We start from the raw sequence: 27,986 nt of genomic DNA, 5'->3' as shown, positions 1-27,986 counted from the left end.
CTTCCAAAAGCTTTCATTACTGCAAGTTGTCAGGAAAGAGGGGGATCAAGAGTGATACTGAAAATATTTAACAATGACTAGGCACTGGCCAATCAGAATGGATGTTGGCTTCAACCAGAATAGTCATCCAAGTCTTTGACAATTATTAAACACTTTCAAGTAGTCAAGCAAATTAACAATTAATGTGCATTTTTAAAGATTTATTTATTTATTTGAAAGCCAAAGTTACAGAGAGAAAAGGAAAGATCTTCCATCCTCTGGTTCACTCCCCAGTTGGCCGCAACGGCCGGAGCTGCGCCAATCCAAAGCCAGGAGCCAGGAGCCAGGAGCTTCTTCTGGGTCTTCCATGCAGGTGCAGAGGCCCAAGGACTTGGGTCATCTTCTGCTGCTTTCCTAAGCCATGGTAGAGAGCTGGATCGGAAGTGGAGCAGCCAGAACTCAAACCAGCGCCCATATAGGATGCTGGCACTGCAGGTGGCGGCTTTACCCCGTAGGCCAAAGCACAGGCCCCTAATATGCATATTAATGAAGTACAAATAGGATAGATACATTGAGGAAGAACATTCAAACTAGCCATTGTTTTTAAAGATTTAAAAATAATACCAGGCAGAATAGTAGAAATTATCTTATAATACTACACTTACATAATTGCTTAGTGCAGGCCTTGGCAACCTGCAACCAAATAAAGTTTTATTGGAGTAGCCAATACAGGGTCAACTTATCCATTAGGCAAAGTAGGCATGGTGTATGGGATCCACAGTATTTTACAGGTCTATTAAATGTTTTAATTTCTTTACCAATTGAAAGGGGGCTGGTGCTGTGGTGTAGTAGGTTAAGCCTCTGTCTGCAGTGCCAACATTCCATATGGGTGCTAGTTTGTGTTCCAGCTGCTTCTCTTCCAGTCCAGCTCTCTGCCATGGCCCAGATGCTTGAGCCCCTGCACCCACATGGGAGACCCAGAAGAAGCTCCTGGCTTCTTGGCTTTGGATGGGCCCAGCTCTGGGCGTCGTGGCCATTTGGAAAGTGAACCAGCAGGTGGAAGACCTCTATCTCTGTCTCTCCTCTCTCTGTAACTCTACTTCTCAGATAAATAAATAAATCTTAAAAAAAGAATTGAAAGAAAGGAGTGAACTTTTAGGGTTAAAATATTTTACATTTCATAAAAAATGTAATTTTGGAGTGAAGGAGAGAAGGGCAAAAGGAAGAGGGACAGAGAATGAGGCAGAAAAGGGGAAGGAGAGGGAAAAGGAACATCATTATGTTCTAGGAATTGTGTCTATGACCTATAGAACTTGTTAAAAACTAAAAAAATTGGCCAGCGCTGCAGCTCAATAGGCTAATCCTCCGCCTGTGGCACCGGCACAAAGGATTCTAGTCCCGGTTGGGGCGCCAGATTCTGTCCCGGTTGCTCCTCTTCCTGTCCAGCTCTCTGTTATGGCCTGGGAGTGCAGTGGAGGATGGCCCAATTCCTTGGGCCCTGCACCCGTATGGGAGACCAGGAGAAGAACCTGGCTCCTGGCTTCGGATCAGCGCAGTGAGCCGGCCACAGCGTGCCAGCCTCAGTGGCCATTGGGGGGTGAACCAATGGAAAAGGAAGACCTTTCTCTCTGTCTCTCTCTCTCACTGTCCACTCTGCCTGTCAAAAAAAATTTAAAAAAAAATAGAAAAAAAATTAAAAACATTTAAAAAGAAAAAATTAATTTTGGGGAGTTATGGAAATCTACTAAATTTTGCCAAAACAAAAAAAATTAAAATTTTAATTTATTGATGTGAGAGGCCCAGAGTGCAAAAATTCCAGGAGTCACCATGAAACCCTGCAACCAATTGCATTTGCTTAGTCCTGTCTGTGGCTGCTCTTACAGGCACAGAATTAAGTACGTTTGCGCTGGAGTTGGTCTGGCCCACAAAGGCTAGAATATTTACTCTCTGGTTCTTTACAGTAAAGTTTGCTGAGCCTTACTTAGTGTATTAGCACTCATTTTATTAAACAAAAATGACGTCCTTGAAATAGACTTTAGTTTTTTCACTTCTATCTAAGCCATCAACATTTCAGGAGAAAGTCCATTTTAAATTCTTCATATTTCATGACCATTTGTAACAGGAATGTTAAACATGTCAATTCAAAATTTTAAGAGAAGGAAGACCACCCAGTGACTAATATCTATATACATTACCTTCCTACCAGACCTAGTAAGGAATATAAAGAGAATGAAAAAAAGTAAGAGGGGGAAATGGATTTCCAAAGAGCATGCTGTTCCCGAGACACCAGCTGCACGGGGCCCCTGCCCAGTGCTGGTAGTCACATAATGCCGTGGTCTCAGGAATGATCCAGCAGGTGGAAGAGCCATGAATATTGTTTCTGTTCTCCAACACAAATGTTTGATAATTTTGCTACTAAATTTTTACTAAAATGGTAATATTTTACAAGTTTGGGATAAAGTTTCAGGTTTACTCTTGGATTCCTCAAATTCCTTACTTTGATAGAAATTGCTGATCTTTTTCATAGTCTCCATAGTCTTGCCTTTTCCAGCATGTCATATACTTGGAATCATATGGTATGTAGGCTTTTGAAATTGGCTTCCCTCACTTGGTAACATACATTTAGGGTTCCTCTGTATCTTTTCATGGTTCAATAACTCATTTATTTTTAGCTCTGGATAATTTCCTATGAGCTGGATATACCACTGTTTCCTTACCCATTCGCCCACTGATTGCATCCAAGTCTTGGCACTTATGAATAAGTTGCTTTAAACATCCATATGCAACTTTTTGTGTGGATATCAGTTTTAAACTCATTTGGGTAAATACTAAGGAGTGCAGTTGCTGACATTACATGATAAAAATATGTTTACTTTTGTAAGAAACCACCAAGCTATCTTTCAAAGAGCTGTGCCATTTGCATTCCCAGCAGTAATGAAGGAGAGTTTCTGTGGCTTCACATCCTTGCCAGCATTTGGTCTTGTCAATATTTGGCCCTAACAACATATGCTGCTGAATATCTTTTCATATGCTATGTCTGTCTTTGGTGAGACATCTGTTTAGATATTTTCCTTACTTTTTAATAGTTGTTTATTTTTGTATTGTTGAGTTTTATAAGTTAAAATGGCCCCTTATCAAATATGCCTTTTGCAAACATCTTTTGCAGTCTTTGACTTGTCTTATTCTCTTAACAATGTGTTTTGCAGAGCAGAAGTTTTCAATTTTAATGAAGTCCAACTCATCAATTACTTATTTCATGATCTTGTTTCATTAAAAAACACACACACACACACAAATCAAAAACAACAACAAAAAACCAGCCAAATCCAAGATCATCTAAATTTTCTCTGGTGTTTCCTTCTAGAAGTTTTATAGTTTTGCATTTTACATTTCTGTCTGTGATCCCATTTTGAGGTAGTTTTTGTGATGGGTATAAGGTCTGTGTCTATATTTATCTTAGCACCATTTGTTGAAAAAGCTATCTTTTCTCCATTGCTCCTTATCAAGGATCAGTAGACTTTGCATCGGTCTATTTCTGCGTTCTCCATTCTCTTGCTTTAATCTATTTGTTTATTATTTCCCTTTCTGTCTTAGAAATGTTTTCTTTGCCCATTCTTTGGCCAGTGCCATAACATCTTGATTACTGTAGCTTTATTGAAAGTCTTGAAGTCAGATTTCAATTCTTCAACTTTGTTATTCTTCTTCAAAATTGTGTTGGCTATTCTGGGTCTTTTGCTTTCACGTAAGTTTTAGGGTCATCTTGTCAATTAAAAAATAACATTGATATTAATTATTATTGCATTGAATCTATAGATTAAGTTGGGAAGAACTGATACATTGACAATATTGAGTCTTCCTATCCATGAAAATGAAATATCTATGTATCTATTTATTTTATTGATGTCTTTCATCCAAGTTTTATAGTTTTTATATAGATTCATACATATTTTTGTTAGATTTATATGTACTTATTTAATTTTGATATAAATGTAAACTATTATTTTTAATTTCAAATTCTAGTAGTTCATTATTAGTATATAGGAAAGCAATTGAATTTTATGTGCTAACCTTGTGTCTTGCAACCTTGCTATCATTATTTATTAGTTCCAGGAGTATTTTTGTTGATTCTTTAGAATTTTCTACAATCATGCCATCTGAGAACAAAGATAATTGTATTTCCTCCTTCCCAGGATGTATTTTTATGTCCTTTCTTTGTTATATTGCATTATCCAGAACTTCCAGAATGATCTGGAAAAGGAATAGTGAGAAGGGGCATCCTTGCCTTGTTCCTGATCGATAGGAGGAAAGTTTCTGTTTTCTTACTATTAAAAACTATGGTGTGCAGCCGGTACTGTGGCTCACTTGGTTAATCCTCCATCTATGGCACTGGCATCCCATATGGGTGTCAGTTCTGGTCCTGGTTGTTCCTCTTCCAGTCCAGCTCTCTGCTGAGGCCTGGGAAGGCAGTGGAGGATGGCCCAAGTGCTTGGGCCCCTGCACCTGCATGGGAGACGGGAAAGAAGCACCTGACTCCTGGCTTCAGATCGGCACAGCGCTGGCCATACTGGCCATTTGGGGAGTGAACCAACAGAAGACCTTTCTCTCTGTCTCTCTTTCTCACTGTCTGTAACTCTACCTGTCAAATAAATAAATAAATAAAAATATGATATTCCCTGTAGGCTTTTTGGTAGATATTCCTTATTGACAAAATTCTCCTTATTCCTAGTTTGCTACAATTTTTTATGATTAATGGGTTTTGTTTTCATGTAATGCTTTTTTTTGCCTCTAATAGTGTACATCTATAGCTTTTCTTGTTTAGCCTGTTGATGTTATAGATTATATATAAATTGATGTTTTCTTAGATTTTTTACTTATTTGGAGAGAGAAAGAGAGAATATGAATGAGCAAGTGAATTCTTCCATCTCTGGTTCAGGGCTGGGCTGGGACCAAAACTAGGGCTGATAAATCAATCCTGGTCTTCCATATGGGTGGCAGGAATCCAAATACTTGAGCCATTACCACTGCCTTCCAGGGTATGCATTAGCAAGAAACTGGTGTCAGGAGTCAGAGTCAGGAGCCAAGTTCAGATATTCCAATGTGGGATGCAGTTATCTTAACTGATGACTTAATCACTAGGCCAAATGCCTGACCTACATAAATTGATTTTTAAATGTTGGATCAACCTTGTATACCTGAACTAAATCCCACTTAGTCATGATATATAGTTCTTTTCATACATTGTTGTTTGATTTGATTTGTTAATATCTTGTTGAAGATTTTTGCATCTAGGTTCATGAAAGATATGGCCCATAGTCTTATTATTATTCTTTGTAATGTCACTGTATGATTTGGTGTTAGGATAATGCTGGGCTCTTGGAGTGACTATGCATGTATTTCCTCTGCATCTTTATTCTGGAAGAGATTGGAGTCATTGATGTAATGCAATTTTTTCCTTAAATGTTTAGTGGAGCCCCACCAGTGGACCAATGTGGGCCTGATACTTTCTGTTTTGGCAGATTATTAATTACTGATTCAATTTCTCCTGTGTGATTTTGCCAGACTTTGTCTTTCAAGGAACTGGTCCATCCCACACATATTTTCAGATTGGTGGGCATAGATTTATTCTTATTTATTACTTTATAATTCTTCCATGGATCTATAGGATGCCCCTTCTTTCATTTCTGGCGTTAGTCATTCATGTCCTCCCTTCTCCCTCCCCCAGTCTGGGGAGGGACAGTAAATTTTATTGATTTTTTTCCAGAGGGACAGCTTTTAGTTCTCTTAATTTTTATTCATTGGTTTCCTGTTTTTAATTTCATTTATTTCTGCTTGACTTTGTATTATTTCATTTCTTCAGTTTAATTTGGATTTAATTTGCTCTTTACAGTGAAACTTAGATGATTGGTTTTATACCTTTCTTCTTAATATATGCATTTAGTGCTACAAATTTCCCTCCAACCATAGCTTTTGCTGCAGTCCACAACTTTGATACATTGTTTTCATTTCACATAGCTAAAAATGTTTTTTTTTTCAAATTTATTTATTTATTTGAAAGGCAGAGATACAGAGAAGCAGAGGCTGCAATGGCTAGAGCTGCGCCTATCTGAATCCAGGAGCCAGGAGCCTCTTCCGGGTCTCCCATGCAAGTGCAGGGGCCCAAGGACCTGGGCCATCCTCCGCTGCTTTCCCAGGCCACAGCAGAGAGCTGGATTGGAAGTGGAAGCAGCTGGGACCTGAACTGGTGCCCACATGGGATGCTGGCATTGCAGGCAGCAGCTTTGCTCACTATACCACAGCCGGGTCAGCTAAAAATATTTTTAGAATTCTCTTGGGATTTCTACTTTGACTTACGTTTATTTAGAAGTGTGTTGTTTAATCTCTACACATTTGTGGATTTTTCAGGTATTTTCTTGTTACTGATTTCTAGCTTCCATGGGAACCTGAGAAGAACGTGTACCTGCTCTTGTTGGTGAAGATGTCTGTTATCCCCAGTGGATGGATGATGGTGTTCAGTTCAGCCACGTCCTTGTTGATTTTCACTCTGCTGGATCTGTCATTTCTGACAGAGTGATGTTGAAGTTTCAGCTATGAGAGTGAATTTCTGTATTTCTTCATGCTGTTCTACCAGTTTTGTCTCACAGAGTTTGATGCTCTGTTGTTAGGTGCATACTTGTGAAGGATTGTTATGTCTCCATGGAGATTTGACCCCAGTATCATTACATAATGCCCTTTGTTATTTCTGATAACTTTCCTTCTTTGAAGTCTGGCCTGTCAGAAATTAACATGATTATTTTCACTTTCTTTTGATTAGTTGGTTAGCATGCTGTATCCTTTTCCATCCATTTACTTTTCTTTTTTTTTTTTTTTTTGACAGGCAGAGTGGACAGTGAGAGAGAGACAGAGAAAAAGGTCTTCCTTTGCCGTTGGTTCACCCTCCAATGGCTGCCACAGCCGGCGCACTGCGCTGATCCGATGGCAGGAGCCAGGTGCTTCTCCTGATCTCCCATGCGGGTGCAGGGCCCAAGCACTTGGGCCATCCTCCACTGCACTCCCGGGCCACAGCAGAGAGCTGGCCTGGAAGAGGGGCAACCGGGACAGAATCTGGTGCCCTGACTGGGACTAGAACCCGGTGTGCCCGCACTGCAGGCGGAGCATTAGCCTATTGAACCGCAGTGCCGGCCTCATTTACTTTTAACATATATGTATATATTTAAAGTGGACTTCTTGAAGACAACATATAGTTAGGTCTTACATTTTGGACTGCTTTCTCTTTTAATTACGCATTTACACCATTGGTGTCTAACGTGATTAATGGTATAGTTGGATTGATGAGTACCATACTTGTTACTATTTTATCCTTGGTGGCATCTGTCTTTTGCTCTAGTTTTTGTCTTCTACTCTTTTTCTGCCTTTTGTGCTCTTCGTTGAGTGTTGTTTGATTCCATTTTGTCTCCTTTCTTGGCATATCAGTTATATAAATAACCTTTTAAAGTATCTGCCCAGAAGTTTGTAATACACATTTATAATTATTCCATGTCCATTTCCAAATACTATTATGTCACTTTACAAGCAGTGTAAGTACCATCTAATAATAAAATAATCCTCTTCACGGGACTGATGCTGTGGCATAGCGGGTAAAGCCGTCACCTGCGGTGCCGGCATCCCATATGGGCGCTGGTTTGAGTCCTGCTGTACCACTTCTGATCTGGCTCTCGGCTATGGCCTGGGAAAGCAGTGGAAGATGGCCCAATTAGTGCTTGGGGCCCCTGTACCTGTTTGGGAGACCCAGAAGAAGCTCCTGGCTTCTGGCTTTGGATCTGCCCAGATCCGGAACCAGCAGATCGATTCTCTCTCTCTCTCTCTCTCTCTGCCTCTACCTCTACCTCTACCTCTACCTCTGCCTCTGCCTCTGCCTCTACCTCTACCTCTACCTCTACCTCTACCTCTACCTCTACCTCTACCTCTACCTCTCTGTAACTCTGCCTTTCAAATAAATAAATACTTTTTAAAAAAATCCTATTCCCTCCCTCCTGTCCCTGTAAATAGGTGTTTAGTGGAGTAGTGGGAAGGTGTGGAGGCTGGGAGCAGTCTGTAGTCCGATGCCGAGGACTCGGTCTTTCATTGAGCTGGGCTCCTGGGCTGTGGACTCCAGCAGAGCTTCTCACTGTCTGCTTCCTCCCTCTTAGGAAGAACAGGTAGGACAGGTGTCTCCGGGGGCTGGAGTTGGGCATTCATTTCCTCCAGCTCAGTTTGGCAGTGACATTGTTAAGAACAGAGTGCTTTGGTGTGTTTCAGAAATGGTTTCTTTCCTCCTCACCTTGCTGCACCATCAAGAAATTGCTTTCTGTGGGAACTTTCTAGAACGTCTCGAGGTCATCCTTACAGAAGTGTGGGTCTTCCCTGTGACTGGGTCCCCTTGGAGTTTTTAGCTCTTAGACTTATCTCCCTGCAGCCTCCAGGAATTCATCAAGTTGTTTCAGCGTTTGCACCGCTGCCCTGGTTCCTGCAGAGGCGTCAGCTTGTGAGTCTCCACTCAGGTAATTTATCTGCAGCTCTGTCTCTCCCATTTAGGGGAAGCTGGTTGCCTGGCAGTGGGGACGGCTGTTGGTTTTCAGTTTGCTCAGCTTCTCCCTTGTTTTTAGGAAGGAGTGGTAACTTCCCTGTGGTGTCAGACCAGACCAGAAGTCAGAAGCTGGGACATTTTTAAGGGAAAAATAATGCGCTATTATGATGCTGAGAACAAGGTCATAAATTGGTACTGTCCTGGGAAACATCTTATATTTGTGATTTTTCCCCTCAATTTTTCATGTTTGCTGTGTTGAAGAAAAAAAATTTTTTTGAAGTGAACTAAGATGATTCTCAAACTCAACCTTCAAGAAATAAACACATCTGACATTTTTTAAAAATTGGGACAACACTAGACATACTCAACTCTGCATCCACCTCTGACTTACTATTCTCACTTAACTAAGCTTAGGGAATGCTCATTTGCTTTGCGCTGTATTAAGCAATACCAAAGCAGAAGGAAATGTTACCCTTTCTCTCCGAATTTATACTAACGATGGGATGACCAAACGTGTAAACAATACAGCTGAATGAATTAAACACCGGAGCTGTTTAAAAACAATGTGGGCTGAGTGTTCTTGGGAAGTCGGAGTGTGGAAAGTGGACATGGGTGGCATTAGCAAGGGGGCAAGTCTTGAAGTGCAATTGAGATTTTAATTTGCATATAAGATAAGGACGGTTCAAGTTTTGGACAGAAGGAAACTGGTCATGGGGTTTGGTGGATGCTGGGAAAACTAGGGATTTGAAATTTCTAGTAGGAAGGAGCTGTTATGGAAACCCCTGTGGGTCTTATAACCAAGCATTCTCAATGGTTACCAAGTGCACACGGGTTGGAATTCTTGAAACCCAACTCAAACTAGTTCAAGGATGGGATGTGTTGGTTGAGATATCTGAAAAAAGTCCAGGAATTGGTCAGGCTTATTAAGCGCTCATGGTTGATATCACCACAGATATGTATCCCTTGATCTTAGGGTTCATCTTTGGAGTGGCAGGATTATTCCAGAAGCTGGAAGATTATCTCCCCTCCCCCGAGGAGAGCAAGCTCAGCAGCAATGGAATTTCTTCCTTATATGTCTAGCAAAAGCCTATATATTGGCTGAGGCTCCACAGCTGACTGTCAAGGTCAAGCACTCATTGTTGGATCAGTTGCAGTGACTGTCACAACACTGGCCTAGGCCAAGTTTGCTTTCCTGGAGTATTCCAGTGCCTGCATGGACTGAGAGTGAGAAAGCAATTCTTGAAAAGGAGAAGCAGTGTTGAGCAGGCCAACTCGGTAGATGCCTCCTCCTATAAGAGATTTCTGTAAGCCCCCAGGGATTCTGGGGTGATGAGTTATAATGAGAAGAGCAGAGTCGCATCATATTTCCTCGGCAGCAGCATCAATAATGAGGCACACACCCAGATCCCAAGGAGATCAAACAGCTCAGGAGAGCCGACTACAACCCCAGTGGGAATCAGGTATTGAGAAGAGTGATGAGGCTAATCTGGGGGCTTCCTGATATTGGGGCAGCTAAGGTCCAGGGTAATTTATTCTCTCATGGATTTAACAAGCCTTGCAAAGTTTTAAAAGTATTAGAAACATAAGCAAGACATTCTTCCCCCTAGGATGTTTGTTCAACAACATCTGGTGTGTCAGAGGCTTATGGGTTAGATGGTTACAAAGGTAATAAATAATACTTAGGACATAAAAATCTCAGCTGCATGGGTCCTCTGATAGAGGAGCCTTCTGGGGCCATCAGTGTGGTTTCTGCCACTGTTGTGGCAAAGAAGGGTGGCCTCTTGACCTCCTGGGAAGTCTTCAGTGAGAGGCCCAGATCGCAGATGGGTTGATCAGATATTTTATGCCTTTGGCAGAGTCTGCATTCCCCAAAGATCTGACGCTAATCCCCGCAGTGAGAGCCTTGCACAGTGAAGTTCCACCCTCCCTCTTGTTTTATAGATCAGAGAGGAACTCAGGATTTGAGTTCATGAGTTCTGATTCCTTGGGATTCTTTCCACCAACCCTGATCAAAGTTGAAGTCTTTAGAGTATATCAAGTACTTCTGTGTGTTTCCTTTTGATACCTTTTCATAAAATCAGCCCTGAAGTGCTATATTTTATTCTTCAAACAGCATTACAACACAGTCTGCACAATTTATTCTGAAACACCACCTTCATTTATGCTTTCATCAAATCTTCATCATGCACCTGCTGCACACCAAACAGGCACTGGCGTAGGTGTCGTCAATGGTTACTGTGTGACGAAGTTTGCAGTGACATTTAAGTTAAAACCAATAAGATTCTGATCTTTACTGACCTTATGGAGTAAAGCCCCTTACTTTGAGGCTTAACCATTTGGTGGTTTCTGTATTTGCTTTCACCGAATGATCTTGGCTCCCCAAGCAGACTGTGTGCTCTTGAAGGAAATATTTTTATGCACTTTTACTCTTTGAATCCAAGTCTGTAACAGTTCTATAAATGTCAGTGCTGGGTGACTGGGCAAGTGACCATTAGTAGATTTGTTTATTAAGCTGCAGTCTATATTTCTTTTTTTGAAGAGTTATGTATTTGAAAGACAGAGTGACAGAGAGAGAGGAAGAGACAGAGAGAGATCTTCCATCCACTAGTTCACTGCCCAACTAGCTGCAACACCCTGGGCTGTGCTAGGCGAAAGCCAGGAGCCAGGAACTCCATCTGGGTCTCTCACGTGAGTGTCAGGGGCCCAAGTACCTGGGCCATCTTCTGCTGCTTTCCCAAATGCATTAGCATCCAGGTGTTGAACCAGCAGTCTGATGTGGGATGCTGGTTTCATGGGTAGCAGATTAACCCACTAGGCCACAGTGCCTGCCCCCTGCAGTGCATATTTCTTCTGATGTGTTTTATTTGCCTTGGTGTTGGAAGACAATGGCATAAACATTTCTGCTTTCAGTCCTGATCTCATTTGCTCGGATGAAGATGTCCTTAGCATAGGGTGGGTTCTGAGTGTGTTGCTAGGGTTGGTGTATGGAGGGGAAGCACACGCTCTCTGGGGTGTTGTACTTTGGAAGAAAGAAGAGAGGCATGAAAACCAAAAGAAGCAAGACCAAGTGGCATCCCCAGGATGTATAGCCAGGGAAGTAAAAGGAGGCTCATGACTATGTGCCTTCACTATCCTTACTGACAGGAAATCCAAAGTGCCTTCCAGGTGCTCCCAGAAATGGGCCAAAGCACCAGAGTCTGAGGCCATATCCCCTGTTGGAAGTGAGTGGGTAGCGTTGTGCAGTCCCAAGCCCTTATGGCTGGAGGTCCCTCTCCCCAGCAGGAGCTCCATATTGTAAGGAGAGACTTGCCTTGGCTGTCGGGTGCAAATTTCCCAAGTGAGAGATGATTAACAAAGGGAAATTGAGGCAGGCATTTGGGAGAAGGGAAACAGGGTGGGGGATGGAAAGGGAGATGACCTGACATCTTATTCTCTTCTAGGACCTTTTGCGTCTTTGGTTGCAAAAGGAAAATACATAAATCAAGGTTAGCAGTTTGATAATGCTGTTTGTTCTGTGTTTGACTTAGAATTCAGCAGCATAAACGTCCAATAAACTGTTTATATACTTATTTACAATCCAGTGGGCTCAAGACTCATACCAAGGCCTTTGCTGCATTATTATCACTTACTAGATAAAGCCTATTTGCTTTGGTATCAGAACCTGCCAGAAGGTTGCAAGATTGGCCATGCCCCATTCTATTTCAATAAGCCTTTTCCTCCTAAATTCATCAAGTTACTTTAAGATCCTATGCCATGTATTACAAAGCAGACCACACTATAGAAAATACAGTTTACCATTATGAATGAGTGTTGTCTTCATGGACACTTGTGACCAAAGGGTACGTAATCACAAGAAGAGTAATAGATATTCATTATTGTGTTATTACCCTCGTGGTGTGTCCTGGCAAATGCTGTGGAGTTTCTTCCCCATTGTTCTGTGGTTGATCCACACATACTGAGCATCCCTGCAGGGAATAGCCAGGCCAGCTGGTGGCTCCCTAAGGTTGTGAGTGGAGCCTTCTCTTGCAGTTGGGATATTGAGCCCCCAGAGGAGGGTTTGGGGTCCCCTCCTCTAATTGCTGATACTAACCTTGAATTCCTGAGCAGCTTCTGAGGGTTTGAACATTTGAAAGTGTGAGAATGATGAGTTGGTTCCTTTGGTAGCTGTTCAAGCTTGGGGTTTCTTTGTGTCCCCAATCTAGTTCGGGATCAATCTTCTTTGAGATAGTGCATGAACTTCCTTCAAGTATCACTTGCTCACTCTGGGGTCTACCTCAGGTCCTTCCAGTGTAGCCTCATAGGATCAGAGAATTTTAGAGTTCAGAGGAGACTTAGAGATGAGATTCGATCTTCTCCTCAGTGTTGAGATCTCCACTCTGTTATCTGGGGATCACTATATCCTCAGGTTTTATTCCCTTTCTTCTGATGTAGGAAACTTGGTCTTGGATGAGTTGGCAATTTAGCACTGCCTCTGGATCCCCCACTCCCCAGATCCCAACTTCAGGAGGTCAAGGAGAGACAGGGAGGCTGAGCTCTCTGAGAACCAAGAGCCACAGAGAATTCACAATTACTAAAAGATGGCTTCCGAGAGAACAATCCAACATGGGAAGCGGGATACACAGCAGACTCATAGAATGGCAGATGTCCTAAACAGCATTCTGGCCTCAGAATCAGCCCTTAAGGCATTCAGATCTGGCTAAAAAGCCCATGAGAGTATTTTAGGCATGGAAAGCCAAGACACTCTGACAAAAAATAAATAAATAAATAAATAAAAAATAAAAGACTAAATGAAAGATCTCTGCAAGTGAGATCCCAGTGGAAAGAATGGACCATCAAAGAAGGAGGTACCTTTCTCTGAAGGGAGGAGAGAGCTTCCACTTTGACTAGGACCTCGTTTAGATAAGATCGGAGTTGGCGAACTCAAAATGCTTCCATAGCCTTGGAAACTCATGACAAGAGCCTAGGGTGATTACTGATGCCATAAATAAGAGTGTCAATTTGCTAAGTCAACAGCAGGAGTCACTGTGCATTTACTCCTCGTGTAGGATCTCTGTCCTTAATGTGTTGTACAATGTGAATTAACGCTATAACTAGTACTCAAACAGTATTTTACACTTTGTGTTTCGGTGTGGGTGCAAACTGTTGAAATCCTTACTTAATTTATACTCAATTGATCCTCTGTATATAAAAATAATTGAAAATGAAGCTTGATGTGAATGGAATGGGAGAGGGAGAAGGAGATGAGAGGGTTGCGGGTGGGAAGGAAGTTATGGGGGAAAAAGCCATTGTAATCCATAAACTGTACTTTGGAAAGTTATATTTATTAAATAAAAATAAAAAAAGATGGCATCTCTAGAGTAACTGTAGGGCCTAAAGTAGAAGTGTTTGGACACACGGCAGGATTGTGGGAAGTGTATAGCCTTGATTACAACTATGAAATTTCTCTTTTCTGGGAGACTGTCCTCTTCCATCCCCATCTCACCTTGAGAAGCACAGCTTTATTTTATTAAGATAGATGCTTTATTTATTTGAAAGGCAGAGCATTAGAAAGAGAGGGAGAGACAGATAAAGAGATCTTCCAACTGCTGGTTCACTCCTTAAATAGCTGTGACAGTCAGGTCTGAGCTAGGCTAAAGCCATGAGCCAAGAACTCCATCAAGGTCTCCTGTATGGGTAGCAGGGGCCCAAGTACTTGGGCCATTACCTGCTGCCTCCCAGGGTGTGCATTCGCAGGAAATTGGATTAGGAATAGGGTAGTCAGGACTCAAACCAGCACTTCAGTATGGAATGGTGGTGTCACAGGTGGCAGCTTAACCCACTATATCACAACACCAGCCCTAACAGAAACTTTCACTTTGTACCCAGACATGAATTACTAGGCAAGGGAATGAAAAATGAGCTTACACAAAAACATGAGATTTATCTCAAGAGTACAAGAAAAATAAAAAATTGACAAATCAATACAAATTATACCAGAGCAAGCAGAAGTAATGGAAAAGACACATAAGGATGTGAAGTGAAAATAGTGGAACATGCTGAGTTGGGGTAGATGTGGGACTATTTCTTGGTACAACCTGAAACCTGGTAGTTTAGAAATCATTATAAAAATTTAAAATAAATATTCCTTTGACCCAGCAATTCCACTTTTATAAAATTAAACTCCTGCCATCACTTTGGAGCCTGACATGCAGAGTAGGAATCAGAACCAAAGAGAGGGAACTGGAGCAAAGCCAAGCCAAAGGATGCAGCAAAGATGGCCACGTGGGACATCTCCTCTGAGGTTCTCATGTCCACATGCAGAGAGGGCGACTGCCTCAAGCCTGGGTAGGGGATTGGCCTACCCTCCAAACCTTGCTCTCCAAACACACCGAGTCTAGAGCAGGATGGAAACATGGCTATGTATCAGCATGGTTATCCAGAAAGCCCCTTCAGTGCTGTCATTGAGGAACATCAGGGAAAATGTGGAATATCAGAAGCTCCAAAAGGTCTCTCTTCCATAGAAAGATCATATTAATGGATTGGAAGGCTTAAATATTATTAAGGTGGCGAAACTCCACGAACTTATCTATGTGTTCAGTGCAATCCCTATCAAAATCCTAGCTGCCATTTCTTTTGCAGAAATTAACAATCTGATTCTAAAAATGATACAGAAATGCACAGGACTCTGAGCAGCCGAAACAACCTTGGAAAAGAATGAAGTTGCAGGACTTGCACTTCCCAACTTCAAACCTTTCTACGAAGGCACAGTATTCAAAACTGTGTGGTACAGAATAGACATAGAGAAAAACAGATTAAAGTTAAATCAAAAACCAATAAATTTATGGTAAGTTTGTTTTTTACACAGGTACTGTAGTAATTGAGTAGTGAAAGAAAAGCCTTTTCAACAAATGGTGCCAGAACAATGGAATATCCATGTTTATGAGCGAATATTTAACACCCCACATGACAATTACTCAGAAGAGATAAAGAACTAAGTGTAAAAACAAAAACTATAAGATATGTAGAAGAAAACATAGCAATAAACATTCATGACTAAAGTAGGCAATGGTATTTTAGATATGATGCCAAGAGGACTAGCAACATATCCAAAGAAACCAAATTAAATTGGACAACGTCAAATTTAAAAATGACTTGTGCCTCCAACGACACCATTAAGAAAGTGAAAATACAACCCGCAGAATGGGAGGAGTATATCATATATCTGATGTGTACTATCGAGAGTATATAAAGAACTCTTACTACACAACAATTAAAAGACAAGTAACCCAGTTGAATGTAGGCAAAACATTTGAATAAGTGTTTCTCCAAAGAAGACATACAAATGCTTAATAAGTATAAAAGAAGATAAAATCACTTGCTATTAAGGAAATGCAAATCAAAGCCAGGTTAATATGCCATTTATACCTACTTGATTAGCTATAATTAAAGAAGAAAGCCAATGACAAGTGTTGATGAGAATGTAGAGCAATTTGAACATTTATGTATACACTGCTGTTATGAATACAAAATAATTTGTCACTTTCTCTACATGTTAAACAGCGCTACCCTAAGACCAAAACATTCTACTCCTGGGTATCTATCCAAGAGGAATAAAAACATATATCCAGGGGCCGGTGCTGTGACATAGCGGGTAAAGCCACTGCCTGCAGTGCTGGCATCCCATATAGGTGCCAGTTCATTTCCTGGATGCTCCACTTCTGATTCAGCCCTCTGCTATGGCCTGGAAAAGCAGTAGAAGATGGTTCAAGCTCCTGGATGGGAGACCCAGAAGAAGCTCCTGGCTCCTGGCTTTGGATTGGTGCAGCTCTGAACATCGCGGCCAGTTGGAGAGTGAACTAGTGAATGAAAGAGTGCTCTCTCTCACTCTCTGCCTCCCCTTCTATCTCTATGTAACTCTGACTTTCAAATAAATAAATCAATCTTTTAAAAAAAGCATATATCTACACAAAAACTTGTATGTGCATGTTCATAGCAGAATTATTTATAATAGCTAAAAAACCAACTCAAATATCCACCAATTGACAATAGATTTTTTAATATCACATATCCATAAAGTGGAATATTACAAAGATATTATAAGGCCTTAAATATTTATACACTCTGGCCGGCGCCGCGGCTCACTAGGCTAATCCTCCGCCTAGCGGCGCCGGCACACCAGGTTCTAGTCCTGGTTGGGGCGCCGGATTCTGTCCCGGTTGCCCCTCTTCCAGGCCAGCCCTCTGCTGTGGCCAGGGAGTGCAGTGGAGGATGGCCCAGGTGCTTGGGCCCTGCACCCCATGGGAGACCAGGAAAAGCACCTGGCTCCTGGCTCCTGCCATCGGATCAGCGCGGTGCGCCGGCCGCAGCGCGCTGGCCGCGGCGGCCATTGGAGGGTGAACCAACTGCAAAGGAAGACCTTTCTCTCTGTCTCTCTCTCTCACTGTCCACTCTGCCTGTCAAAAAAAAAAAAATATTTATACACTCTACAACATGGATAAATCTTGAAAACACACTAAATGAAAGAAGCCTAACACAAAAAGGCCGTGTATGATATGATTCCATTTATATGAGTTGTCCAGAATAGGCAAGTCCACATGGGAAGTGAGTAGGTTAGTGTTTGCTAGGGTGTGTAGGGAGCAAGGAATGAGGAATGACTATCTAATTGGTTTTAGGTTTCTTTTGGGGTGATAAAGCATTCTGAAATTAGTGATAATCATTTTACATCACGTAAAATTTAATTGTATACTTTAAAGGGGGTAAATTTTATGGCACATGAATTATATGTCTGTATTAAAACAAATGAATAAGTATAGTAAGGAGAGTCTTCAAAAAGTGCATGGAAAATGGACATCACAGAAAGTTATGCGTGGGGGTCAGCATTGTGCTGGCTGAGATGCCAGCAGAGTACATGGGTGTCAGTTTGTGTCCTGGCTGCTCAACTCCTCATCCAGCTGCCTGCTAAGCCCTGGGAAAAACACCAGAAGGTGGTGCAAGTGGTTGGATCCCTGCCATCCACGTGTAAGACCTGGATGAAGCTCCTGGCTCCTGGAATCTGTGGCCATTTGGGGAGTGCACTAGCAGATGGAAGATCTTGCTCTCTCTTTTTCTACCTCTCTCTCTCGCTCTCTTCTGTCTCCCCCTCTCTAACTCTGACTTTCAAATAAATAAATACATCTTAAGAAAGCATACATGTGTTTTAAAATTTTTGCATCCAAATGGGCTTATCTTTTAATTCCGTCTTGTTGAGGTGGATTCGTTCTGAGATGAGGAGTGTGGTGGGTGCAAGAGGCACAGAGTCACCACACAGACCCTGGGAGTCGGGTGAAAGCGGGCCAGAGGCCAGCAGCCCTCAGACTTGTTTATTTCAGTTGCTATAGCTGCTTATATATCCAAGGCAGCCAATCTGGTCAAGGGGCAGTCTATGCCCTAACCAATCACAGCCTGTTGCCAGGCAGTTTCTGAAGCCATCCAATCACAGCCTGTTGTCAGTCAGGCTCTGTTGCCAGGAAATTTCTGAAGCCATCCAATCACAGCCTGTTGTCAGTCAGGCTCTGTTGTCATGTTGTTTCTGAAGCTATCCAATCACAGCCTGTTGCCAGGCAGTTTCTGTTGTCAGTGGCCATCTTGGCATGACCTTCTCACCTTCTCATTCCACCACATTCATGACCTTCTCACCTTCTCATTCCACCACACCATCTATTCATGAACTTTTGGGAGTACCCTCATAATATAGTTATTAGATATGATTTGAAATTTATTACTGACATAATTCAGCAAAAAAACTACCTAGAAGAATCTTGTTTCCTATTTAATAAAATGGGAATTTAGTCTAAATGATTGATAAAGTGTCTTCCAATTACAGCTTCCAATGAATCTGTCACTCTTTCTGTGTGATCTGCAGTTTCAAAAGAAGGATTAGGAAAGTGAACTGTATGGGAAAATCAGCCCTGATACCTTTGGCATTTTATTTATGGCAGGTCTGTTCTTGAGTATTGGTCATTTTGATTTATTTTTTTTAATATGAAAAAATTCTGAGTTGGTAGAATTACTATGAGATTTAAATTTTCCAACAAGATTTCTTTTTAAAATTTTTTGTTAATATGAAGAGAACAGATTTGATGTATTTCATAGGTACTATTCTAAGAAGATAACCATGCTTCCCATTAGCCCTCTCCTCACTTCCTTTCTTTTTTTCTTTTATTTTTGCAAAAATGTAATTTCAACCCACTCTGTAATCACAGACTCAATGTACCACTAACCACAATATTCAACAAGTAAAAAGTAGCACCACAGTCCCACAGGTATATAAACAAGTGCTAAAAACAGCAATAAAATCACAAGATGTCTGATTCATTCCTATGCATTTTTTGGCATTCTGTATTAACTACCACATATCAGAAAAAATATATGGCATTTGTCTTCCGGGAACTGGCTTATTTTACTAAGCATAATGGTTTCTAGTTGCATCCATTTTGTTGCAAGAGACAGCATTTTCTTTATCCAGTGATCAGTTGATGGACATCTGGGTTGGTTCCATATCTTAGCTATTGTGAATTGAATTTTAAGAAAGATGTGAGTGCAAGTAACTCTTTCATAAGCTGATTTGATTTCCTTTGGGTAAATTCCCAGGAGTAGGATGGCTGGGTCATATGGTGGAGCTATTTTCAGATTTCTGAGGAATCTCCATACTTTTTTCCATAATGGTTGTACAAGTTTACATTCCTACCAACAGTGTATTATGTGTACCTTCACCCAAACCCCACATCCTAGCCAGAATTTATTGTTTTTGGGTTTTGGATGATGGCCATTCTAACTGGGCTGAGGTGAAACCTCATTGTAGTTTTCATTTGCATTTCCCTGATGGCTAGTAATTCTGGGCATCTTTCATTTGTCTTTTGATCATTTGAATTTCATCCTTTGAAAAATGCCTATTCATGTCCTTTGCCTGTTTGTTAACTGAAGTGTTTGTTTTGTTGTTGTTGAGTTTCTTGTGTTCTTTATAGATCATGGATGTTAATCCTTTAGCAGAAGCATAGTTTGCAAATATTTTCCCCCATTATGTCAGTTGCCTCTTTGTTGAGTGTTTCCTTTGCAATACAGAAGCTTCTTAGCTTGATGGAATCTATTTGTCTATTTTTGTTTTGATTATCTGTGCTTCTGGGGTCTTTTCCAAGAAGTCTTTTCCCGTACCAATGTCTTGCAGTTTTCCTAATGTTTTCCTCTAGTAACTTGATGGATTCAGGTCATAGATTTAGATCCATGATCTATTGTGAGTTGAGTTTTGCATGCAAGGTGGGGATCTTGTTTCACATTTATGCATATGTAGATCCAATTTCTCCAACACCATTTATTGAAGAGACTGTGAGACTGTCCTTTCTCCAGGGATTGGTCATTTGTCAAAGATTAGTTGATTGTAGATATGCAGATTAATTTCTGGGGTTTCTATTCTGTTCCATTGGTCTACATGTTGATTTTTTTGTACCAGGTTGTGTTTTAAAAAATGTTTATGTATTTAGTTATTTATTTAGTTAGTTAGTTATTTGAAAGGATGTATGGTGTGTGTGTGTGTTTGTGTATGTGTGTGTGTGTGAAGAGAGAGAGAGAGAGAGAGAGAGAGAGAGAGAGAGAAAATCTTCCACCTGCTGGTTCACTCTCCAAAAGATGCAGTGGCTGGGCTGGGTCAAGCTGGATCCAGGAGCCAGGAGCTAGGAGCTTCATCTGGGTCTCCCACATGGGTGTAGGGGCCCAAGTCCTTGGGCCATCTTTCTCTGCTTTCCCAGGCCATTAGCAGGGAGCTAGTTTGGAAGTGGAACAGCTGGAACTTGAACTGGCGCCCAAATAAGATGTTGACACTACAAGCAGAGGCTTAACCTTCTACACCACAACACTGTCCTGAGGCTATTTTGATTATAAATGCCCTGTAGTATGTCTTGAAATCTGGTATTGTGATGCCTCCAGCTGTGTTCTTGTTGTTTAAGATTGCTTTAGGTAGCAGGGATCTCTTGTGTTTCCATGTGAATTTTAGCATTGTTTCTTTTTAGATCTGAGAAAAATATCCTTGGTATTTTAATTGGGATCACATTGAATCTATAAATTGCTTCAGGTAGTATGGATATTTTAATGATATTAACTCTTCCAATCTACAAACATGGAAGATTTTTCCATTTTTTTGTGTCTTCTATTTCTTTTTTAAACTTTCATAATTTTCATTGTAGAGATCTTTCACATACTTGGTTAAATTAATTCCAAGATAATCAAATGCTTTCTCTGTATCCATTAAGAAAATCATGTGATTTTTATTCAATTTGTTAGTGTGATATATCACATTTATTGATTTTCATATGTTGAACCATCTCTGCCCCAAGGATAAGTCCCACTTGGTCTGGATGAATTATCTTTCTGATGTGTTGTTGGATTTAATTATCTAGTATTTTGTTAGGATTTTTGCGTCTATATTCATCAGGGATATTGGTCTATCATTCTCTTTCTTTGGTGCATCTTATTCTGGTTTAGGTATTAAAATGATACTGGCCTCATAGAAGGAGTTTGTTTTGAGTAGCTTGAGAAGAATTACTTCTTCTTTAAAAGTCTGGTAAAATTCAGTAGTGAAGCTATCTGGTCCTGGGCTTTTCTTTGTTGGGAGGGTCTTTGTTACTGATTCCATCTCTGTCTTGGTTATTAATCTATTTAGACTTTCTATGTCTTCCTGACTCAATTTTTGTAGATTGAATGTGTCTAGAAATCTACCCATTTCTTCTGTATTTTCCAATTTCTTGGCTTAGCTGTTTGTGGTAATTTTTGATGATTCTTTTTAATTCTATGGTATCTGTTGATACATTTCCTTTTTCTTCTCTGATTCTATCGATTTGGGTATTTTTCTTCTCTCTGTCTCTGTCTCTCTGTCTGTCTCTGTGTGTGTGTGTGTGCGTGCCTCTGTGTGTTTGGTTAATTGGGCCAATGGTGTATCAATTTTGCTTATTTTTTAAAAAAATCAGCTCTTCATTTAGCTGATCTTTTGAATTTTTTGTTTCAATTTTGTTTATTTTATCTCTAATTTACTTATTTCTCTCCTCCAACTAATTTTGGGTTTGATTTTTCATTATTTTTCTAGGTCCTTGAGATTGTTAGATCACTTATTTGATGACTTTCTAACTTCCTGATATAGATACTAATTGCTATAAATTTTCCTCTTAACACTGCTTTTGCTATATCTCATTTTTTTTCTTTTTTTCCTTAATTTATTGGTGGAAGGTAGGAGAGAGAGGGAGAGTGAGAGATTTTAATATGTTGTGTTATCATCTTTATTTACTCCAAGAATTTTTTGATTTCCCTTTTATTTGCTTCTGTGACCCATTATTCATTCAGGAACATGTTGTTCAGTCTCCATGTATTTTCATATTTTCTAGGGTTTCTTTTGCTGCTAATTTCCAGTTTCATTCCATTGTGATCAGATAAGATATATGGTATGATTTCAAATTTTTTTTTACATTTTTTGAGACTTGCTTTATGGCCTAGCATATAGTCTATCCTAGAGAAAGTTCCATGCACTGATGAAAAGAATGTATATTCTGCAACTGTGGGACAAAATGTTCTGTAGATATCAAGTCACTTAGTCAATAGTGTATTTTAGCTCTGTTATTTCTTAGTTTAATTTTTTGTTTAGTTGATTTGTCCATTGATAAAAATGGGGTGTTGAAGTCCCCCCATTGTTATTGTATTGGAGCCTAGGTCTCCCTTTTGATCCATTAACATTTGTTTTAAATAGCATATACAATTACTATACAATTACTATTATTTCACCTTCTTTTATAATTGAGAACTTTTCTGAGTACAGTACTCTGGGTTGGGTTTTTTTTCTTTTAGGACTTGGACTATGTGTCTCTCTGTTCTCTCCTAGCCTGTAGGATTTCGGATAAAAAAAAATCAGCTGTCAGTCTAATTGGAGAGCCTTTGAAAGTAATCTGGTGTTTCTCTTTTGCACATTTTAGAATCTTTTATTTATGTGGAATTGATCCCTTAATGATTATATAATGCTCTTATTTGTCTCTTTTAATGGTTTTTTTTTTTTTTTTGGTCTGATATCAGGATGGCTACTCCTGCTCATTTTTGCTTTCCATTAGCATGAAATATCTTTTTTCCATTCTTTCACTTTCAGTCTATGTGTATCTTTGTTGGTGAGATGTGTTTCTTATAGGCAGCAAATAATCCATTCTGCCAATCTGTGTCTTAATCAAAGAATTTAATCTATTTACATTCAAGTCTACTATTGATAAGTACGACTTGTCTTGCCATTTTTCCATAAATATTCCTATTGTTTGTTTTGGATTTCCTTTGTACTTTTACTGGGATATGTTCTGCCTTCACATTCTTTCATGATTATGACTATCTCTGTTTCTGTGTGTAGCACCCTTAAGTATCATTTGTAATGCTGGACAAATGGTGACAAAGTCTTTAATTTTCTGTTTGGAAGGTCTTTATTTCACCTTCTTTTATAATTGAGAACTTTTCTGAGTACAGTACTCTGGGTTGGATTTTTTTTCTTTTAGGACTTGGACTATGTGTCTCTCTGTTCTTTCCTAGCCTGTAGGATTTCTGATAAAAAAAAATCAGCTGTCAATCTAATTGGAGATCCTTTGAAGGTAATCTGGTGTTTCTCTTTTGCACATTTTAGAATCTTTTATTTATGTTTTTCTTTTGAAGTTTGACCATAATATGTTGTGGTGAAGATCTTTTCTGATTATGTCTATTACGGGCTCTTTGTGCTCTGGTACTTGGTTGTCTCTATCTTTCTCCAATTTTCTGTTATTATTTCACTGAATTGGTCTTCTAACCCATTCTCTCCACACCATCAGGAACTCTTAAAACAGATATTTTGGTCATTTGATAATATCCCATAAATCTCAAATATCATTTTGGTTTTTCCAATTATTTCTTCTTATTCTCTCTCTCTCTCTCTCTCTCTATCTTTTTTTTGGACAGGCAGAGTTAGACAGTGAGAGAGAGAGAGAGAGAGAGAGAGAGAGAAAGGTCTTCCTTTTCCATTGATTCACACCCCCCCCCAATGGCCGCTACGGCTGGCACACGGTGCCGACCTCTTCTTCTCTTTATTCTTCTTTTTGTCTGAGATATTTGCAAAGATTTGTCTTCTAGCTCAGATATTCTTTCTTCTGCCTCACAAGTTTGTTATTAAGGCTTTCTACTATATTTTTATTTGTTGTATTGAATTCCTCATTTCTAATATTTCTCTTCAGTATCTCTTTCTCATAGCAAAATTTTTCACCCATGTCATGTATGGATTTCTTTAGTTCATGCATTTGCTTCTCTGTGTTTTTGAGTAATCTTATAGTCATTCTTTTGAATTCCTTTTCAGGTATTTCATCAATCTCCTTGACTTCACATATTCTAATATTGAAGTGTTTTTGTTTTCCATTTGGGGAGTCATATTGTCTTTCCTGTTCAACTTTCTTGTATTTCTGCATTTATTTTTAGGCATTTGTGGGAACGCTTGTTTGATTACCCTTCTGATGGCTTTTATCTTTGAAATATGCCTTTGTGGCTTAGTGGAGTATCTGCTCCTTCAGTAGATATCTAGAAGCATATGCTGGGTGTGACCAGGGATCTCTGGCCAGTGCTCACTGCCCACTGGGGCTAGAGTTCAGGGTGCCACCCATTTGGGTGTGGCAGATCTCCTCTATCATCAGCAGGTGGTGGGTATGGTCACACTGATTAGTGTGATCGCAGCATCAGCCCCTCTCTGCCAAGGTGAGCCAACCAGCAGGATAAGCCAGCAGTGCCCAGGCACCTCACCCAACAGGTGCATGAACCACACAAAGGATCTGTGAGTTCCTCAGTATGAGCACCGAACACTGAGCCTCTGAAGCCAGACACAGTGATTGCCCAGAAACTCAGCCACACCCCATGGCATGCCCTATTGCACAGTTATGGAATTCCCACAGTCACAGGGAGCAGGGATCCACTCTCAGTCTCACAAGGCTCCTGGTCCAATGAAAGGGCCATGGTGCTCCCAGAGCCAGTGCCTAACTGACAGGTTTGTTGGAGTCCAGGTGCCTTGATAGAGTGAGGGGAGGGAAGCACTTCACAGGCTTAAGGGGTGTCCTGTCCCCTAGCTACTCTCCAGCCCAGACTCAAAGTCAGTGAAGATGGCGGATGTAGCCCTCTTAAAAAAATCCAGGCCGGCCCCGCGGCTCACTAGGCTAATCCTCCGCCTAGCGGCGCCGGCACACCGGGTTCTAGTCCCGGTCGGGGCGCCGGATTCTGTCCCGGTTGCCCCTCTTCCAGGCCAGCCCTCTGCTGTGGCCAGGGAGTGCAGTGGAGGATGGCCCAGGTGCTTGGGCCCTGCACCCCATGGGAGACCAGGAAAAGCACCTGGCTCCTGGCTCCTGCCATCGGATCAGCGCGGTGCGCCGGCCGCAGCGCGCCAGCCGCGGCGGCCATTGGAGGGTGAACCAACGGCAAAGGAAGACCTTTCTCTCTGTCTCTCTCTCTCACTGTCCACTCTGCCTGTCAAAAAAAAAAAAAAAATCCCTCACTCAACGTGTGGGCCTCAGCAGCCTCTAGTTGCCTTATTATTATTATTTTTTTTGACAGGCAGAGTTAGACAGTGAGAGAGAGAGAGACAGAGAGAAAGGTCTCCCTTTACCGTTGGTTCACCCTCCAATGGCCTCTGGGGCCGGCGCACCGCGCTGATCCAAAGCCGGGAGCCAGGTGCTTCTCCTGGTCTCCCATGTGGGTGCAGGGCCATCCTTCACTGGACTCCCTGGCCACAGCAGAGAGCTGGCCTGGAAGAGGGGCAACCGGGATAGAATCCGATGCCCCGACCGGGACTAGAACCCAGTGTGCCGGCGCTGCAGGCGGAGGATTAGCCTATTGAGCCATGGCGCTGGCTATCCTCTAGTTGCCTTATTAGGATGGTGTTTCCTCCCTGCTGCTTCCTGGGTGCTTGGCTCCAAGAAAGTGGCTCCATGAAGTTTTCTGATTGGTTGTAAGCTGCATGGAGAGGGATGCTAGAATAATTAGTAAAATTGGTTGTAAGTGTAAATGATAGAACAGTTTTCATAAGGGTTTCATGAAGAAAGAAACATTGGTAGCTGCTGGAATTTTTAAGCCCAGTTATGAACCTGTTAATAGTCATTGTTGGTAAAACAATAGAAGAATAGTGGCTGCAAGGGGCAGGTGTTTGGCTGAATGGTGAAGATGCCCACGTCTCCTATCAGAGTGCTTGGGTTTGATGCCCGACTCTGGTTCCCAATTTCAGCTTCCTGCTAACATGACCCTGTGATGGCTCAAGTAATTGGGTTCCTGGCACCCATGTGGGAGGCCAGGATTGAGTTCATGGCTTCTCACCCAGACCAGTCCTGGACACTGTGGGTATTTGGGGAGTGAACTGGCAGGTGGCATCTCTTTCTGTTTCTGCCTCTCAAAAAAGAAAGAAAAAAAAAAAAGGAGTAGCAGCTGCATACATTTTGTAAGAACACAGATTTTCAATAAGATTTATAGCATGGTGGTTGCAAGCGTGGGCACTGCAGGCAACTTGCCTGGGTTAGTCTCCTGTTCTATCCTGTACCTCCATTCCTTTGTGTGTCACATAACTATAAAATTTTTGATTCCCTCTAAGCTTGTTATGAGGATTAAATTCAATGATACTTAAAAGCACTAAGAAAGGTGCTTTAACTCTGGGAAGGGCTCAGCAAACAGTAGTATTATCTGGTTTCAACAAATACTCCAAAATGCTTGATGAATGCCTGATAAACACTCTTGGCATATCTTGAGAGATACTTGTTTTCAGTGTATTGTGCTCCAATCCAGCAATCCTGATAGCTGTTTCTTGATATGCAATCGGGCTTTTAATATTATAAATAATTTTTTTCCAGAACAGAGGCAAGAGACTTTCACTAGCAAAATGAAGACCTTGTTCATTTTGTTTGTCCTAATTCTTTGGATGGAAACATTGGCAGACCAGAGTCCAGGTACCAGTATTCTTTATGTTTATTGTTTTTAGGAATTTTTTTTGTCTCAACAAAGTTTATATTAACAGAGAGAAATAATTTACTTACTAAAAAAATCAAAGTACACAGCATTTTATACTAATGGTAGATTATTCAATCTCAACAAACAGAAGCTCTCAAAGATGGCACAAAGCCAAAGTCATGAGTTATGTTACACCCAGCTGGAAAACCTTTAATTTTTCATTGATTTGCTTAAATCTCAACGCTCCACATCTCTATGAATAGAATCAGAATACTTATTTATAGGTCAGTTTGAATACTGACCTTAAGAAGTGAAAGAAAAGGAACTCCCCACAGAAGACAAATTATAAATATTTTGGTGGCTAAATCATTGCCTTCCTTTTAAAAAAAAAAAAAAAGAAATATACAGGTTGAGCAGCCTAAGCCTGAAAATCTGAAATGTCCAAAATCTGAAACTTTTTGGAGTTCTGACATGGTACCACAGAGGGAAGTGTCACGTCTGCGCTCATGTGACAGGTCTCAGTCCAAACACAGATGCATCTGGGGCCAGTGTTTGTGTGGCAGTTTATACCTCCTGGAACATCCCTATCCCATAGTGGGGTGCTGAGTCTGAGTCCTGGATTCCCTTCCAATTCCAGCATCCTCCTGCCGAGCACTCTGGGAAGCAGCAGACGATAGCTCAAAGACTTGGGTCTCTGCTACTTACACGGGAGCCCTGAGATTCCAGCTTCAGCCTATTCCAGTCCTTGGTGCTGCACACATTTGGGGAGTGAACCAATATATGGATCTCTCCCTCTCTCTCCTCTCTCTCCTCTCTCTCCTCTCTTCCTTTCTCTCTCTTGCTTCCTCACTCACTCTCACTCTCTCCCCCTTCCCTTTCAAATAAAATGAAAATACATTGAAAACAAAAAAAAAAATGGTTCATGGCATCACCTCCAGTCTGAATCTACAAATTGTCTATGAAACACTGAATGAATTTCGTGTTTAGACTTGGGTCGCCTCCCCAAGACGTCTCCCTAGGCATATGCAGACATTCCAAATTTGAAATCCGAAACACATCTTGTCCCCAGAATTTTACTTAAGAGATACTCAACCTGTGTGGGTGTATAGTGTGAAAACTAATTTTTATACTTTCTTATAATTACAGCAAATGTAGTTCAAAGAAGTCTTTCCAATGTATACTGTTTACCCCGTGATTTCCTGACGAGTTTCCTTGAAAGAGAGAGCCAGCCGTGAGGCATTTCCCAGCCCATTACTGATTCCGAGAGGCGAGGTAGCCAAGCTCCCCTGCTGAAGGAGGTGCTGCCGGGGCCTCCCCTTGCCCAGACGCACGTGTGGACACGCTCTCCCCGAGCTGCCCTGGCTGCTGCGCACAGCTGAACCTCACCCTCAGGAAAATTGCTCTTGGGTTTCCCAGAGCCACCGTACCCAAGAGGATGCCCCCTCCACAGCTCTTTCCCACTAATACTGGGGTAGAA

General features: G+C 41.1%; 1 protein-coding gene across 1 annotated transcript in view; it reads left to right on the top strand.

Annotated features, from left to right (window-relative positions):
• The window catches only part of COL6A5 (collagen type VI alpha 5 chain), a 137,028-nt gene that overhangs the window by 10,187 nt on the left and 98,855 nt on the right, over positions 1–27,986 (top strand). The window contains exon 2 of the mRNA XM_017346727.3: positions 26,413–26,508. Within this exon, the coding sequence (XP_017202216.2) occupies positions 26,442–26,508 (67 nt within the window). The 5' untranslated portion in view covers positions 26,413–26,441. The remainder of the gene's footprint in view (positions 1–26,412; positions 26,509–27,986) is intronic.

The sequence above is a fragment of the Oryctolagus cuniculus genome, chromosome 4, assembly GCF_964237555.1.
Source record: "Oryctolagus cuniculus chromosome 4, mOryCun1.1, whole genome shotgun sequence".
NCBI lineage: Eukaryota > Metazoa > Chordata > Mammalia > Lagomorpha > Leporidae > Oryctolagus > Oryctolagus cuniculus.
Note: the sequence above shows the minus strand (reverse complement) of the source record. Positions and strands in the feature narration are given on the sequence as shown.